At 34.9% G+C, this 18,786-nt stretch overlaps 1 protein-coding gene across 2 annotated transcripts in view; it reads left to right on the forward strand.

The window, feature by feature from the left end:
• The window catches only part of LOC149420831 (glutamyl aminopeptidase-like), a 65,025-nt gene that overhangs the window by 19,694 nt on the left and 26,545 nt on the right, over positions 1-18,786 (forward strand). The window contains exons 1-4 of one of the 2 annotated variants that reach the window (XM_089635572.1): positions 4,638-5,224; positions 5,564-5,708; positions 14,921-15,200; positions 15,776-15,946. In XM_089635572.1, the coding sequence (XP_089491698.1) occupies positions 4,653-5,224; positions 5,564-5,708; positions 14,921-15,200; positions 15,776-15,946 (1,168 nt within the window). In that variant the 5' untranslated portion in view covers positions 4,638-4,652. Of the gene's footprint in view, positions 1-4,637; positions 5,225-5,563; positions 5,709-14,920; positions 15,201-15,775; positions 15,947-18,786 lie in introns of those variants that run through there. The other variant, XM_089635571.1, reaches the window with a different exon arrangement.

The following is an 18,786-nucleotide window of genomic DNA, read 5'->3' on the forward strand; positions in this document are numbered from 1 at the left end:
AATGAACTAGATGATGTATCAAGATGGCTAAAAATAAATAAGCTTAAATTAAAAACAAAATGTATGGTGATTGGAAATAAGAAGACATTCAGTGAAAGCAAAATTAAAATTAATGGTGAAATTATTGAAAATGTTACTGAAATCAAATACTTAGGAGTTATATTAGATTCCAAACTAAACTTCAATAGACATGCCGAATATACCCAAAAGAAAATTGGCAAAAAGATATCTTTTTTGGGAAGAATCCGGCCTAAAATTTCCAGAAAAATCGCCATCACCATTTACAATTCAATAGGCCACTTGCATGGATTTCATAACGACTTGGAAAACATCGTGTGGATAGATCTTTTTACTAAGATTACGAAAATGTTAGTAAAATTTTGTAGAAATGTACATTTATTTTTATTTTTAAATAAATAAATCCATTATTTGGGCTCGTGTCGCCACTACATGAAAATGTCCCGTCTACTGAAAATGTTCCTATTAATTTTGTAAAATTCCACACTGATTTAATTTTTTTATATGGCATCACTTTGATTTCAGGCGAATTTTTGAATTCGTTCACTAGATTTATTGTTTGTTCTCTGCGAACTTTTCATTTGGTTTGAATTTTTGACAGATGTGAAGAGAACCCCGTACAATTTAGATGTCGGTACGTGTTTTAGAGGTATAATGGTTATGGTGCTGATTTTATCAAAATCAAATTTTATAATATTCTTATTATTATTATAATTTACAAGTACAAGTATATTACATTGGATTTATTAATATAGACGTTGTACATTATAATGATTTATGATCAATAAGATGGATCAAGGAAAAAAATATTTATGAGATGTAATATTTTTGGTATGCCTCGTTATTCTGCTGTGTCATTCGTGTGGAAAACGTTCTTTTTTTTTAAATGATTTTCGGCTATGTAATCATTGTTTTTTCTCAACTATAAAATTATGTCCCGTCTTTCCGGTTTATAAAAAAAGGTCTGATTTTTCGGAACACGCTCTGACAGTTGGGCCTACGGAGCGTGCGGGCCTGGGCGCCCGGCCCATGTCCGTTCCTAGGGTCATTGGCATTTTTTAGTAAAGACATAAATACTCTTAAGAATTTCTTCGACCTTAATTTGCTATCACTAAATAGCGATAAAACATATGTAATTCCATTTGCAATACACACAAAAGACATCCCTAAAAATTTTAACATTATCATTCATGACAATTCCAAAATACATAATAAAAATTACTGTCTCCAAAACTGTACAATACTAAAAAACACAAACACAATCAAATATCTAGGAGTAACTATCGATAAAAATTTGAATTGGAAGGAACAAATATGTCAAATTGTAAAAAAAATCAGAAAACTAATATATGTATTTTTAAGAATCAGAAATTTTTTGTCTTTAAAAAACCTATATTTAATATATTATGCCTTGGTCCAATCAACGCTACAATATGGTATCATTAGTTGGGGATCCACATACAAAACTAACCTTTCTCCAATAGAAGTGGTACAAAGGTTAATAATTAAAATAATATTACGAAAACCTTCCGATTACCCAACGGATCGATTATTCGAAGAATTTCAAGTGCCTTCATTTAAAGATCTTTATACTAAAAATGCATTAATTCAAATCATAAAAGAAAAAGACAAATATCAATTTCTAACTGAAAACCGTACTACTTAAATATATTTTTCCATGCCCAAAATTAAACACTTCCTTTGCACAAAATTATTACACTTACCGGGCAAGAATTTTTTTCAATCGACTACCTGAAGAAATTAGAAACATTATTGATAACATCCAAATAATAAACACTGTGAAAAAATATTTTAAAGACAAACTAACAAAAAATAAAAATGTTTCCAATTGAATTAATCTTAAGAATAACTCACTTCAAATAAGTTTAAAATCATTTAATTTTTAATTACTTACGTATTGTAATAAAACAATGTACACTCCTCTTCCAGCCACAAGCTAATGCTTCTATGGAAGAGGGGTCCTGAAATATTGATCATATATTGTAACAAATAAACAAAATTGTACTTATATAATAAATACAAAATAAAAAAAATATCCGGGCCCCGTCCCGGGCCCCCCTTAGGCCCGGGCCCCAAGTTTCGGACTTGGCTAACGTGCCCTCTCGGCGGCCCTGGATGTGGAAGAACTGGACGTTGATGCAGTTGTAGAAGCTTTTCTGTAATCCCGCCAGTCCAGCGGGATCCCGCAAAATTTTCGACCGAGATTAGTCCCGCAAAATGTCTGCGGGATCTCGGTATTTCGGGATCCCGGTATACCGGGATTGCATTCCCTAGTTGTGTCATCTGATTTCCGTAACATCTGGTTTCCAAAACAAAAATCGAGTCATTACGGAAATTCGTTTATACTTAACCCCACTAGGTTTCGCGCTTAAAAATAACACAGGGAAAAGTTCCGTAGTTTTTCACAACAATCATTATTACGTGTTTTTTTCAAATTTAAACGAGGGAATAATGAATTTAATATTATTTTATACAATTCTATCGACTTTTCTCAGTGCCTCATTAAACGTTTCTTTGCGCAATGTTTCCTATAAAAAGACACGATAAAACTCAATGGTAATTTGATGTTGTAATACGAGGTCGCTATCCGAGCATGACTGCAAAATGTTAAGAAATATTCTAGAGAGTGGTGAAGTCAAGCAGGACTATCATGAATCTATCATGATGGTAGCTTAATAAATTGATCAAATTAATATCCATGTTATCCGTTGTCATTATATTTTAATCCATGTTATTTCAATTTCATTTTTCAATTTTCATTTCCAAAATATTTATGACGGAAATCGGTTTTAATAGTCATTCAAAGAGTCAAATGAACATTCGAAGAGTATTGCTAATTCATTACGAATCTCTTCAACTAATTGGTAAACGGTTTCCTGATAAACTTTTGGTAAATTACGAATATATTATCAGGATGATGGAACACATGTTCATATAAATCTTACACATCGTAAGCATTATTTTATTTTTGTATGTACTTACTCCTCCCATCAACAATAGCTCTTGTAGCTCATCTTATAGAGTAGTAGAATAATTAGAAATCTTGTATTATTTTGTAATAAATAAAATAATAATATTTTCGCATTTCATCATTCTATATTATCATGGCAAATGTTGTTTTTAATAGGATTATCAATAATTTTAAAAGATTTGCAATACTCATTTATTTCCGTGTGTGAACATATTAGCTACTTAGTGATATTTGTATTCGTTTATTAATAATTATAATTTGTATGCAGAAAACATGAACATAATTTTCTTATAGTAAATATATTATATAAACCTTTGTGAAAACTTGATTATACCCATTACTTGTCTCGTAAATAGTAATTTATTATTATTTATAACTTACAGGCAAGTTCGTCACTACATATTTAAAATGAGCTATGTGGTGATTTGTGTTTTGAAGACTGTGCTCGTCGTCCCACGGGTCGGTAAGCAATCGACATAAATCGAATGCTGTAAGACCCTGCGCAGAAAATTAAGTTCGCCATAGTGAGCGCAGTTCACGGTGGAACTTTTCTGCGCAAGGTCTTGTAGCATTCAGTTCATGTCGATTGATTACTCATGGGACTGGCTGTTTTAGCTAAAACACTTATTTTTGCGTTGCGTTGCAAAAAAATCCTTTTACGGTTACTTGACATTAAAAAGTACATTTCAAATTCTTTATTTAAATAAAATGTTAAATTCACGCTAGCACACACACTAGATGTTGTAAATCGCCAGGAAGTTGTTTTGAAACGCATAACTTTACTTTATCAGAGTTAGGTATAATTAGAAACATAAATTATGTCCATACAATTATTGAACAGCCAAAATTAAATCGATTACGGCCCTCCGCGTAAGCGACCAAATTCCTGTTTGGAATGTTACAATTTTTAAGATTCAATCAAAGATCTAAGATTTGAAAATAACGAAAATTCAACTCTGTTGCCCTAACATAAAAACATATTTCCAATTTTTCATTTTATTTTAAAAATTGGAATCGTGTTCCAATAAAAAAATAACAGGTTTACTATTTTTTCACTAGGCAAGACCTTAAGAATAAAATAACCAACGCAATAGTTACACTTTAAAGCTTAAGAGTCGGTAGGTACTTTTAAAAATAATTTAATATTTTATGAAAATTACTCTTTCTGATGAATTGATTGGACAAATGCTAATCAAAAAATGTTTCGATATTGTATACAAATTATATTATTATCGGTGTATATCAGATTTTGGAAAGAGATTTTTATGAAAATCTTGTATAGGCTATATTAAATATGCGGCGACTAAAGGCAAACCTTTACCTACTCAGCTGCAAACCAATCAATATAAAGTTATCATGCGCCACGCCACTGTTAGTCTTCTTGACAATATTTTGGCACACGGTTGTGATGTATAAATATTATGTCACGCTAAAAAAAAAGTTAAACGAGTTGTCTATGTTGAAAATAGCTCAATAGGAAGGAATAATAAATATTAATTTCATTATAAGAGCTTCGCTCAAATAGTCAGCAGTGAACTGCAGAAGACGTCTCATTAAAATGATATATCATTTTGTATTTACCGCGATATTATTGCTATCTCGTGATGTTTGTAACTCTGTGGAAATTTCAGAGCGTTTGTCTATGGGGCGGAGTGGCGGGGGCGGGAGTCCAAATACTGTAAATACAACTGTCATCGGCGATAACAAATCTCCGCCACAATATAGTAGTGGATTGAAGATTAGTAATAATTATAAAATCGATTCGGGAAGTGTTTCGTTTACTAACAGCTTGGAAAATAATACGATGTCTGTTCTCGCGGCTCCGGCAGATGCAAACGGAAACTTTCGGCTTTCGACATTTGTGAGACCTACTCGATATGACTTACATTTGCATCCGGACCTGAAGACAGGACTTATTTTTGGAAAAGTGAAGATCAGTTTAGATGTAGCGAGTCGTACAGATAAATTAGTTTTGCACAATAAAGGCCTACATATAACTAATGCTTCGTTGTTGTTGTGCAACGAAGATGGTTCAAAACAAGTTCCCATCGGGAAGACATTCAACATCGACTCTTCGGAGCATTTTATTGTGGAGCTGGGCGCTCCTATAGCCCCGGGATGTTACGTTTTATCACTGGACTACAATGGCGATATGAAGCATCGAATTGTTGGAATTTACCAGAGTACTTATAAGGGTCCTTCTGGTGCAAATAGGTACCTAAAATTTCATGTTACTTACCGTAAAAATCAACGTTTCCTTTCATAAATCACTGAATTAGTCCATTTTTATGTATTGTATTTCTTAGTAATTTATTCCAGTTATTTTACAGCTATTTATGTAAAGTTGTTGAAACCTTATGTTTTATTATGGCATAATATTATGTTTGTGCGAAAGCTGGAACTGTGAGGAATCCTATGTTAACATGTGGAAGATATATCATAAATCACTAATTTGACAGTATTATTTAAGTTGTGTAGAAAGTTTAAGACTTTTACATTGTATAAACGTATTGCTTATACAAAAAGCATTTATGAATTTCTTTCTGTTTCCAGGAAAATAGCTACGTCTAAGTTTGAGCCAACCTACGCCCGACAGGCCTTCCCGTGCTTCGATGAACCCGCCATGAAGGCCGAATTCTCCGTGGAAATTGTCAGGCCTAAGGATGGCGGCTACATCACTCTATCCAATATGAACATTGTAAGTCATTATTTATTATCAATCAATTATAAATATTTCTGATTAATATCACTACATACTTTTAAGAAAATGTGTCAAAGTTTTCTCATAACAACCTGCTACATTGTTTATCAGTTTTATAATATCTGATAATTGATAAAAGTTATTTTTTCAACCTTATTCAAGATTAATCTAAAGTACCTACCTATTTTAAAATAGAATAAATATTTAATGCTTGTACAGTTCTCTATCACTAATCTACCACCGCAAAAAACTGGGCATGTGTCTTATAAGTAATTCCAGTCGATTTTTTATTTTTTTTTGTTAATGAACTTAAACATCAGTATATTTTTTATTGTTATAGTAAGTTTTAATAGATAATATAATTTTCAAAGCTTTTAATTTTTCGGGTCTCACGAAAACGCACAAAATCTGTAGACATGACCAGTTACTTCACTGGTCACCAATCTCAAAAAACCTACGTTCCTTTTTTCAACCTGCGCTATATTTTGTATGGGAGTCGACATATTATTTATTCTTAAGATTACCCACTTTTAACATTGAACAACAATAGGTAAAATGTTAGCATCTCATCACTAATGTTATTGTACTGAATCAAAGTGCAAAAATACATCTGACCGCACCTGATAAACATTTTGCTGGTATTTAATAATCTGCATTACGGCGTTTTCATCAACCAGGGTTGTGAATGCATTTTTTCTAAAATACCCACAAGAGATTAAGAGATATTCAACCACAAAATCCCCACAAGTTCCTTTACCTCTAAAATAAAATAAATCTAATTAATAATTATTTTTTATTATCCGGTCACTTAAGAATTTTATCTTTTGTTCAGGTTATAAAAATACTTTTTTGAAAATTTGCTGCAAAAGGAAACAAAAATAGTACATTATCATTATAAATATTATATTTCAATATGGTTGGATAAATGAAATGCCCAAAATCCTCACATTTCCCCCCCAAAAAGGTCTCTGCAAAAATCTTAATTCTTGAAAAATCTTAGAAATTTACCGCAATTTGGGGAATTCTCTTTGAATTGGCAATCCTGAGGTGGATGTTGTAGACCATAGATATATTACTGATGAATAGGCACACTCAATTGTACCAACCAAACGGTGTGTTTTGATATGTTCTATTCGTTTTTAAATTATGATTTATATATTCTAAGTATAATAACATGTAATAAAACTTATATTCAGTATCAGTGTTTGTTGATCTATATGAATATATTTTTAACTGGAGTTCCTAATTAGTGAAAGCGGCGGGTTATGTTGTATAAATACAAGAAAATTAAAACAGATTTTAGGATTTTACTTACTTATGTGTTTTGGGTTAAAACAGATCCTAAAGGACTCTCAATATCAGAAGGTTGTTTTTAATAAAAGAATATTGAAATTCACTGAGTTTATTTGAACACATTGTAATACGCGACAATAAAATTTACATGGACGATTCTAGAATGTAGACGGTAATCTAATAGGCACAAGCAGTCGGGTCCAGCGGGAAATCAAGAATGATTCGGTCGGCTCACTGGCGGACCGTTGTGTTGAACACAGAATGTTGCCATAATCAGGAAATTAAATTAATAATTATTTTGTGCTGTTCGCTGTCAGGTCGCTGGTAGGTACCGTCTACATACTTCGCCCCCAGTTGTTAAACGATATATAAAGTAAGAAACATATAGTAGTATACATGATTTAAAAAGAAAAAAAAATTATAAAGTTGAGAACTTGTCAGTGATTATAACACACAATTGTACATTTTTAAATTTAATACAACAGGAATTATTTTTTTTAAATTATTTTCAACTGTATATCGAAATATGTTATTTATTATCTCTACATATTAATGGAGATAGTAATATTAAACAAAAATGAAACTGGGCAGTGTCCTCATCCAGTCTGGCATATTCCATTTTTATTTCCATTGTAAACTATTGTTATTACATATGGAATGCCAAATAACATTTACATGTTTACATAAACATTTGGATAGAATTATCGCATAAATTATCACATGTTATATTATATTACTACATTAAAGAATTTTATCATCTGTGAATTTGATATTAAAAAATATAGCCTAAAAGTGCTTAAAATTATAACTTAAAATTATACAACGCTTCAACGCGTAAAGCGTAATTATTTTCAATGCAAGTTGCAATTTCTTCGCTATTTGCGGAATGGTGAAAGTATATAAAAAAAACTTAAAAACTATTAACGCTTGCGGAATATTTTTAAAATTATAAAAAACATGTTTGTACAGTTATATATTTTGGTAATATGTGATACATTGTTTTACATGAACAATATAAGACATATTATTAAGCTATTATATATTTAGGACATTAGCGTGGTGTGACATTTCTAAGTATAGGTATATAAGATTTGCTTATACATATCTAAGTACATAGGTTAGTTAGATCATTTATTTATTTTTTTAGGAAAAGAAATGCCTTTTTATGCTTTAAACTGTCCTAATCTGTCTGGGAAATGAACTCTTCGACCAGATTTTGTGGTTCTGATTATTTCTGGTAATACTGGAACAGATGTAGGAACAGATACATTTTCTTCTGCAGGAACAAAAGCAGGTTTTAGGCGGTCTATTGTGACACGCTTAGGTTTTCCTTTTACAGTAATTAGGAATGTTTTTTCATTCCGTTCTTCCACCTTGTACGGGCCTTCGTACGGATTCTGCAGTGGTCTTCTTCCACCGTCAGTTCTGAGGAACACATGTGTCGCGCTAGGTAGGTCTTTGTGGACAAAAAACTTTCCTGTACCATGAACATTGGCAGGGGTTGGTTTAATGGCTTCGAACGTATTTTGTAGCCGTCCAATATACGTGTCTGGTTCCTCGCGTGGTGTTGCTGTGAAGAAATCACAGGGTAATTTAAGGGTTCTACCGTAGGTTAATTCAGCTGGTGAACACTTCAGATCTTCTCGTACCGTTGCTCTCAAACCAAGTAGAACTAGTGGGAGGCTTTCGACCCAATTTCGATCGCCACAAGCCATGAGAGAGGCTTTTAAGGTGCGGTGCCATCTCTCGATCATACCGTTAGCTTGTGGGTGGTACGCGGTGGTCCTAGAATGTTTTATTCCAAATTTTTCGGTTAGTTTTTTGAAGAGGCAGGACTCAAATTGTCTGCCCTGATCCGAACTGATGGTATCTGGGGTTCCGTGACGGGCAATCCAATGTGTCGTCAGTGCAGTAGCGACGGTTTCTGCAGTCATATCTTTCAAAGGGATTGCTTCGGGCCATCGTGTGTACCTGTCAATCATAGTGAGTATATATTGGTACTCGTTACACGCTGGGAGAGGTCCAACCAGGTCGATATGAACATTACGGAATCGATCCTCTGGTAGTAAATACGTTGCTAATGGTGCAACCGTATGTCGAGAGACCTTAGCTTTTTGGCAAGCTATGCACTGTTTGACAAAGTTTTTTATGTCTGTCGCCATGTTAGGCCAAACAAATCTTTGTTTTATGGTCTTTGTCGTTCCCAGGATGCCAGGATGGCAAACATTGTGTACACTTTCGATTACCTGCATTCGCATGCAAGCGGGTACGAATGGTCTGATATGGCCCGTTGATACGTCACACCATATTGAAGCTTCCGAGCCTGGAATCACCATTTGACATAAGGCGAGGGCGGTGTCATCTTTTGCCTTCATAAGTCCGTCGTCTTGACACTGCGCTTTCTCCATCTGCCTGTAGTCAATAGAAGTAGGGCTGTTAATCTCTTCGATTCGAGATAGTGCGTCCGCTACTATATTTTGTTCTCCAGAGATATGCCTGATGTCCGTTGAAAATTGGGCAATGTAATCCAACTGTCTCTCTTGACGTGGAGAGCTAGAGGCTCGCTTCTTGCAAAAAGCAAAGGTGATTGGCTTGTGATCTGTATAGATGGTGAAATTTCGACCTTCAATATGACTTCTAAAATATTTTACCGCTTCGAAAACACCAGTAAGTTCTCGATCGAAGGTACTGTATTTTCGCTGTGCTGGTGAAAATTTCTTGGAAAAGAATGCTAAAGGTTCCCAAGAATCGCCATTTGACTGTTGTAATGACGCACCCATAGCTATGTCGCTAGCATCAACCATTATAGCTATTTTAGCGTTGGTATTTGGGTGTGCGAGTAATGCTGCGTCAGCTAAGAGTTGTTTGCATTCGTTGAATGCGTCCGTCAGTTCTTGATTCCAAGTTATTTTCCTCTTGTCATTTTTCTTATAACCGGCAATGCAATCAAATAATTTAGTTTGAGTGTTGATAGCCTTAGGGAGGAATCTTCTATAATAGTTCAACATGCCTAAAAAACGTCGCAAGTCTTTTGCTGTTTTAGGTAATGGAAAATTTATGACGGCATTCACCTTTTCTTTGATAGGCGACATTCCTTTTTGTGTTATTGTGTGACCCAGGAAGTTGACTGTAGGTACGCCAAATTGGCATTTGTTAATGTTGATTACTAGATCATATTCAGCAAGGCGTTTGAGTAATATTTCCAAGTGTTTTCTATGTTCTTCTTCATTTTTAGAAGCAATCAGGATGTCATCAAGGTATACGAAACAAAAGTCCAAATCTCTTGTCACAGCATACATAAAACGTTGAAAGCTTTGCGCTGCGTTTGATAAACCAAATTGCATGGATGTGAATTCGAATAATCCAAATGGTGTGATGATGGCAGTCTTCGGAATGTCTTCAGGTTCCACTGGTATTTGATGATAAGCCCTGGTCAAGTCAATTGTGCTGAATATGGTTGCATCTGCAAGTTTGTGTGCAAAATCATGAAGTTGAGGTATTGGAAATTTATCCGGGATCGTTTTAGCATTAAGACGACGATAATCGCCGCAAGGACGCCACTCGCCGTTGGGTTTTTTTACCATATGTAACGGGCTGGCCCAATTGCTTTTAGAAGGCCTGCAGATCCCTTGTTCCATCAGATATTTGAATTCTTTCTTCGCCGCTTCCAGTAGGGCTGGTGCTAGCCTGCGGGCTCGTTCGGTAACGGGTGGTCCTCGGGTTTCGATGCAGTGGGTCACTGAGTGTTTTTTGGCATTTGATGTCTTCATGATAGGTCTTGTTAAGTTTGGGAATTTGTTTAGAATATCACGGTATTTTTGCGATGAAGAAATTGTGGAAATACCGGATGTAGGTCCCTTATGAGTTATTCCTTTTATGACTAATCCTGTTGACTGGTCTGCGATTGTTGACTTTTTTAAATTCACCGTTAGGTTGAAATGATGAAGAAAGTCTGCACCTAGGATTGGTCTTGATACATCAGCCACAATAAATCGCCATTTTAGTGCTCGACGTAGGCCAAAATCGAGTTCTACAGTTCTTGTGCCGTATGTATTGATGGGATTTCCATTTGCACCATATAGTGTAGCTGGACAGTTGTCAGAAGTGATGTTATTTTTGTTGTATGACGGGTTTCTAGGAATGACAGAAACGTCCGCCCCAGTGTCCACTAGGAATTTTTGTCTAGTTTGTAGATCATAAACAAAGAGACGACATGTGTTACTCGGAATCTCGCACGTCCCTACTGAGAGGTTCCGTTGTCGTTTCCCGAATTTTTGTTTTTGAAATTACATGGTTGGTAACATCTAAAGGATTTTTCGCCATAACGTCTGTGGAAATGACATAATCCATCAGGATTCCTCTTGGGTGATCTACCGCGAGACCTGGACCTCGGCCTTCCAGCGGGATTCTGTTGTGATGAATTGTTGTAAGAGTAATTTCGAAGTGGGCTCTGGTTTTGTCGTCCACGGAAGTTTGTAAAGTTGTTATTTTGAGACATTTTTAAACGTGACACTTCATGTGTAAGGTCGGAAATTTGCTGTTGAAGTTGTAATAATATAGAATTTTCCGTATTTTCCTTTCTTGAGGTACCCGGTTTATTTTGATGGTCTACAGCACTGCATTCGGATGACTGGTAGACGTCTATTATTTTATCAGCCGCCAACGCGAGCTGATTCGTGTCATTGTCGGTTAAAGCTGACAGGATTGCTTGGACGTGTTGCGGTAAACGCTGCAACCAGAGTGTTCTCACTATAGCACTGTCCGCTAAAGCTGGTCCGGCAAGTTCCATCATGTGTCGGAGGAGTCCGGTTGGTTTCCGATCTTCCAGCTGGATTCCAGTAAGTAGTCGGGTGAGTCGCTTCTCAGACGAATCTTGCAGTCTGTCAATAAGTGCCGCTTTGAGGCTTAAATATTTGTCAGTTGCGGGTGGTTTTGTGACAATATCGCTAACGCATTGTAGAGTTTGAGAATCTAGCGCTGCAATAATTATGTTATATTTAGTAAAGTCGTCCTTAACACGTGAATTAGCAAATTGCGCTTCCGCCTGTACTAGCCAAAGCGATATACTTTCTCTCCAGCATGGTGGTAACCTGACTGTTACATAATTGATATTTGAATCGGGATTAGTTCCGCTTGACGATTCCATGTTTTCGGTTTTCTTTGTATCCAGTTTATTCGTAGTTGATTCAAATGTTTTCTTCAAGTTGGGAATTTCTTCATCCGATATCATTCTGACATTTTCGTAGTATTTAAATGGACAAGTTTAATGCATGTAAGGCTTAAGATTTAAATACGTATTTAAGCAAAATGTAATTAGTTAACATAAGATTATCTTTAACCATTCACTATCAAGTAAAAAAATCAGAAAAACTTTAATACATATGTTTAGAACCATCTATGTATTTATGTTGAAAATATTTGTAAATACTGCGTGGATAATCAAAGACGCAAACCAAAAATTTGAATGGAAGTAGTCTACACTAAATAGTTTTCAAAGATTTCGAATAATAATGTTAAATCAATATGAAATTCAAGAATCATACATGTTTTTGTTAAGATGTTTTTCAGATTCATGCACATTATTTTAAAATTGATAACTGATTTGTGAAAATTGCAAGAATTGTAAAATCATTAGAAATGTTTGCAAAATATGAATTTATTTTTAAAAAACATTCAACGTTATTCATAAAATATTTTTGGGAACTGCATAAAATTATTAAATTTTTTTATATTAGTATGTAGTTTCATGTTAATCAACTGTAGGTATGACTCTAATATTGCAGTTATAATATTTCAAAAGTTCTAGAAGATTTCTTTATTCAAACATGTGCTGATTTGCAACATATTATTTAAAATTCATTATTATTTACGTCTAATCAATGCAACATATTATTTGAAATGCATTATTATTTACGTCAAATCAATGCAACATATTAACTTTAATATGTATATTTAATAGTATGTAAAAACTGTTTAAACATTTACGTGACGTGAATATGATTTCTTCTTTCTTTCTGGAACTTGTAATCCCAGGATGACTCAGGAAAACTGGAATTCGCCCAGCAGATCGTCTTTCTGCATATGGACCGATGTAATGTGGCGAAATCTCGCCCCGCTGATGAAATGTATCGTGACGTCGTATTTGCAACTGCTTGAAGTGGTTGTCATGACGCAATCCGTCTTCCGATGGATGTAGCTGGTCGATCTTTCCTGGAATTAAGTTTAAAACGCACTTAATGCTCGAAGAAACAAGTATATTATATGATTAGTTGGGACATTTTATTAAAAAGTTAAAAGACTTTAATCATTTGTAGGTATTTCGTTAAATTGAAAACTCGTACTGCATATTAATGCTTGTAAACACCATGGTTGGGCTGCTAAATAGCAGATCGCGCGATGCGCTTTATCTTAAACGATACTGAGAACATTTATTTTCGTTAATTATGAGAAAATAATAGTTAAAGTTACTTACGGAGGGGTATTCTGTCTCAGGATCCTTGATTCCACGCTGTCTCGACTGGATGGCAGATAATAATAATGATAAATACGCGTAATTTAGAATGACAATAATGTCAATACGTGTGAAACTTCGGGTCACCAATTTATGATGACGGATGACAATAATGATACGCATGAAACGTCGGGGGTCACCAATTTAGGATTTTACTTACTTATGTGTTTTGGGTTAAAACAGATCCTAAAGGACTCTCAATATCAGAAGGTTGTTTTTAATAAAAGAATATTGAAATTCACTGAGTTTATTTGAACACATTGTAATACGCGACAATAAAATTTACATGGACGATTCTAGAATGTAGACGGTAATCTAATAGGCACAACCAGTCGGGTCCAGCGGGAAATCAAGAATGATTCGGTCGGCTCACTGGCGGACCGTTGTGTTGAACACAGAATGTTGCCATAATCAGGAAATTAAATTAATAATTATTTTGTGCTGTTCGCTGTCAGGTCGCTGGTAGGTACCGTCTACAAGATGCCTATTTCGCAGTGCTGGTACGAGTTGATGGTGGACACGGGCACTGACATTTTTACATGTAATCTCACTACCCAGAGAATATAATATAAAATTTTTCAAACAAAAATGTCCATGGACTAGATGTCCAAACACAAAAAAAATTAAAATTTCTAAATGTATATACCAATTTATAACAGAGTATAATTAAAGTATTGCAATATCTCACAATAATATCATTGAATTTACACGATTTCGAAATCATCTATTTTATTTTAAAAACCAATAAATATGTTTATGAAAGTACCTATTTACGAGTACCTTCATCTTCAAATTTAGTTCCACTAACGACATGCAGTGTAAATTAGCCAAACTCTATAAAAAAATGTTCTCAACCAGGGTTTTCAAGAATTACCCCAAACATTTTGATTTTTCTCTATGGCCAAGTAGGCCACATGAAATTGACATGCGGGCCGCAAGTATAGGGCTGTGGGTTGTGTATCACTGATTTGTAACAAGTAAAAATCTTTATAACAATCATTGATGGTTAATAAAAGTGTTTTTTTTAAATTTATTTTTTTAATAAGTAATACTTGTTCATATTTTGAAAATATATTGTACATTTGCGAATATATTGATAGTAGAGGTATATACGACTTTTAAAATACCTATTTTGGATATAACTAGTAATGGCTATAAGGAGCAAATTTAGTCGGTCCCCTCGTTCTCGTTATAGCCAAATTGACTGTATTTCCTAAATGAAATTTCTAAGAATTCTCAATTTCCCAAGGACGAAAGAAAATGACAGTCCTCTGCAAGATAATTTTTTTCACATTACATCTTGACAATCATAACTTCGTAGTTGGCTAGAGATGGTCTAATAATCAAAGAAGATTAATATAATGCGAAACATCTCTATTCAGTACGATGTAATTTTTTTTTTCAGAAAGATAAAGATATTCAAGTAGATGGATCCAACGATCTGGTAATGGATACATTTGAGAAGAGTGTGCCCATGTCAACTTATCTGTCCTGCTTCATCGTCTGTGACTTCACGTTCAAAGAGCAGGTTGTCAACACCAACGGAATCGGAACCGACTTCCCCTTCAGGGTGTACGCCACAGAGAAGCAGTTGGACAATGTGGTCTTTCCGCTAGAGGTTGGAGTTAACGTCACGGAATATTATATTAAGTATTTCGAGTTGGCCTACCCTCTGCCCAAACTCGGTAAGTAATAATAAAATATTTTTAAGGAAGCTAGTGCTGAGAAAGGATATGGGGAAGATGAAGGAGGGAAAGTACCTGACTATTCAGATCTGGTCACCAAATACGGCTAGATTCATTTCGAACAACATTTCAATTCTGAATTGTAGTTTTTTTACCGGGGCGATACTGAGAGTATCTTTCACTCTGGAATTTAAATATACTATTCATTATTTTTAATTCAATTAATTGCGAAACAGCACTATAATAGCAAACAGCACTCTACAATTAATCAAATAAAATTTACTTGGTCATGTCTGGATTCGAACCAGCAACCTCTCCTGGATTCGTAGGGCGATACTGAGAATATATTCTACTATTAATAGATTACACAATATTAGCTGTTTAATGTTTTTTTAATGCTTCAAAGCACATACCCAGTTCCAAAAGTTTTTTTTAACCATTTGGTCGCTTAAAAAAATGGAAAAAAGTAAAATTAAAAAAAAATAATGTTTTTTGCTGTAATTTGACGTAATATGCCAAAAATTGTTCAAGTTGTTTTATGAAAATGTTATTTAATTATTGACTTTGAATTGTAGACATGATTGCGATCCCCGACTTTGTGTCCGGTGCCATGGAGCATTGGGGCCTGGTGACCTTCCGGGAAACCAATCTGCTGTACGATGTGAATACCACCTCGCCAGCCAACAAGCAAAATATTGCTCGGGTCGTGGCTCATGAAATCTCTCACATGTGGTTCGGAAACTTGGGTAAGTTTTAACTCATCATGAGATGATTATACAAATAATGTTCTATGCTATTTTGGATGTGCTGGGTATGGGAATAATTAACCTTCCGATGAGCGACATCTGGGTTGTTTAAGTGGTGCAAAAAGGTCTCTGCAGACCTTTTTTTATTATTTAACAATGTAATAAAAAATATGATTAGTATTTGGGGGATTTCTGCGTATATTTCGAATACTTACAAGAACAACCGTAGCTTGTTTGATGTGTCGGTATGCGCGTACCTTAGGATTGATGGCCCGTTCTTCCATGTGTGTAATTACCAACTGTCGGGCCATCGCGACTACGAACGAACGTCTTTTGTCAATCTTCCGTTAGCAATGCAATTCATTGTGGATTTTGAATGATGCCAAACAACCAATGTCTAGCATGTTTTAATTTTATATGTGACAAAAAAACATTGCCTCGAAAACACTTTCTAACAAGCATTCAATTACGAGAACATACATCAACTACCTGCAAAATATTTTTTAGGTCTGTATAGACCTGGTAGTTGTTCTACACGAAACCGGTTTTAGAAAAAAAAATCACAAAGAAATAAAATAAATAGAACTTTTTCGGCGCCCGTCGCGTTCGCAGCACTGACTTTGAGAAAGTCTTGAAACCGTTTCATTTCCAACATACCAGAAATGGTTACGCAATTTAAAAAATCGCATAGGTCTGGCCAGACCTTCTCGCTCATCGGAGGGTTAATAAAACAACACAATTTTTGTTGTACCATAAAATATTTTCAACAAACTTTTGCTAGTGGTTTTGCCATAGTAATGATGACTCATGTAAAGTTGGATTGTGTATTTTCAATGGATTGGTTTTTCATTATTAATGTGCAATAAAAAATTGTTCTTTATTTGATTTTAAGGCTCGGTGATAAAAATGTAAATTGACTGTTTGATTTGACAGAATGATCAATTTGTTACAGTACTTGTATAATAAATAATAATATATTTATTTATAATCATGAATTTATTTAAACCTGTAAGAGGCTGAGTGTTCGAAAGAGTTTTTTTTACTTTCAAATTTTACTTTACAAAAATTGTATTCATAGTATGTGTTATAAAATTCAAACTTAAAAAAAAATACTAACATATCAATCCCCTTCATGTGGTCTATAAACATACGCATTTTTACATTTTATTTTACATATTGTTAACTTCTAATATTGATTAAATTTGTCATTTTTACACTTTTCTTTAACTCCTCAGGCTAATTTGTTCAGTTTTGCGAACAAACAGCTATTACCCATAGATCAATTTGTTCAGTTTTGCAAACAAACAGCTATTACCCATAGAGTCAATTTGTTCTGTTTTGCAAACAAACAGCTATTACCCATAGAGTCAATTTGTTCAGTTTTACAAACAAACAGCTATTACCCATAGAGTCAATTTGTTCAGTTTTGCAAACAAACAGCTATTACCCATAGAGTCAATTAGTCAATGTCAATTATCAAATGTAATTGTCGTGCTCACTCAAGTCGACTGATCACCAATATTGTTGACAAAAGTCTTTATGCTTTCAATCATAGACATCCAAATTGATAGGCCAGCCCATCCAGGAAAGGTGAACAAACTATGTTGCAATCAGAGGCGGATTTGCCCTTAGGCCTATGTAGGCCCGGGCCTAGGGCGTCCAGATATTAGGGGCGGCCAATCGTGACAAAAAAGTCACAGATGATAACAAGAAATTACTTCCTAAGTACCTAAATATTCTACGTACGAAATAGCGATATGCAAGAGCGTGTTCACACACAGCACACAGCGCGCCCCCACGCCCCGCAGCCGCCCTTCGCCACACCTATCATGCTCCGTCGCTCGCCCGCTCGCGTATATCCAATCCCTATAACTCCGAGAAAAAAGTGAGTCAAAAAAAAAGACACGGTAATCTCTATGGCTGACTTGTGACGCATATTTTCCACAAACCAGTGCGCACTTCATGCATGTTTATAGGCCGCTGTCATTGGCCGATTTTAGGCTAGCCAATGGGGTTGGTTCCGAATGAGAATTATATTGTCTATGGTTACGCCTTTTTTATAGTTTCTATCCTAATCGATGGTGAGTATGTCGTGTAGTGACGTATATTTTTCAGTTACAGACTTTTATCTATGGCAAACTTTAGGACCCATGGGCTCATTACGAAAAACCCGAAGATATTGATCTAGTGAGTGGTTCATTTATGCTACCGTGATTCAGTTGCGCTAGTGACTGAACCGCGTTGGGTATTGTTATGCATAATAGCGTGTTTACACACAGGGCTATAATATGCGTGGGATGGCGTATTTCAGCATATCGCTCGCCATACTTTCCAATTTGGAATGTACGGCGAGCGATATGCCGAAATACGCCATCCCGCGCATATTATATCTCTGTGTGAACACGCTCTTTTAATCACCTTACAAAAGCTACAATAAATAAATAAATCAGAGATTATAAAATAATACAAAAATAAGATGTTATTTATGCCAATTATGAACTTTCCACTGATGATAGTGAATAATAAAGTGTGACATTATAAAGGAATTTTCTTTAAAAAATAAAAATATATATATTTTTAGTTAAAATCTATGAAAAAGGGGGGGGCGGCCTGCGACAATCGACATTTATACAGTAATTGAACTAGCGAATTTAGCAAGCGTATTTTTTTACATTAATTCCACACAGGAGGCTTTGAGGAAAATATTTTCCCTCACGACCTATGTCATCTTAGGTGATGCTGTGTGAAGGGTCTTTTTTAGGAAGGGAAGGATATGAAGTTCTGAAAAGGATGTATGAGGGGTGGGTGGGTAGGAATCTGGGGATTAGTGTGTCCAGGAG

The sequence above is a fragment of the Hesperophylax consimilis genome, chromosome 9 (assembly GCF_061612785.1).
Source record: "Hesperophylax consimilis isolate HC1 chromosome 9, BYU_Hcon_1.0, whole genome shotgun sequence".
NCBI classification, from domain to species: domain Eukaryota; kingdom Metazoa; phylum Arthropoda; class Insecta; order Trichoptera; family Limnephilidae; genus Hesperophylax; species Hesperophylax consimilis.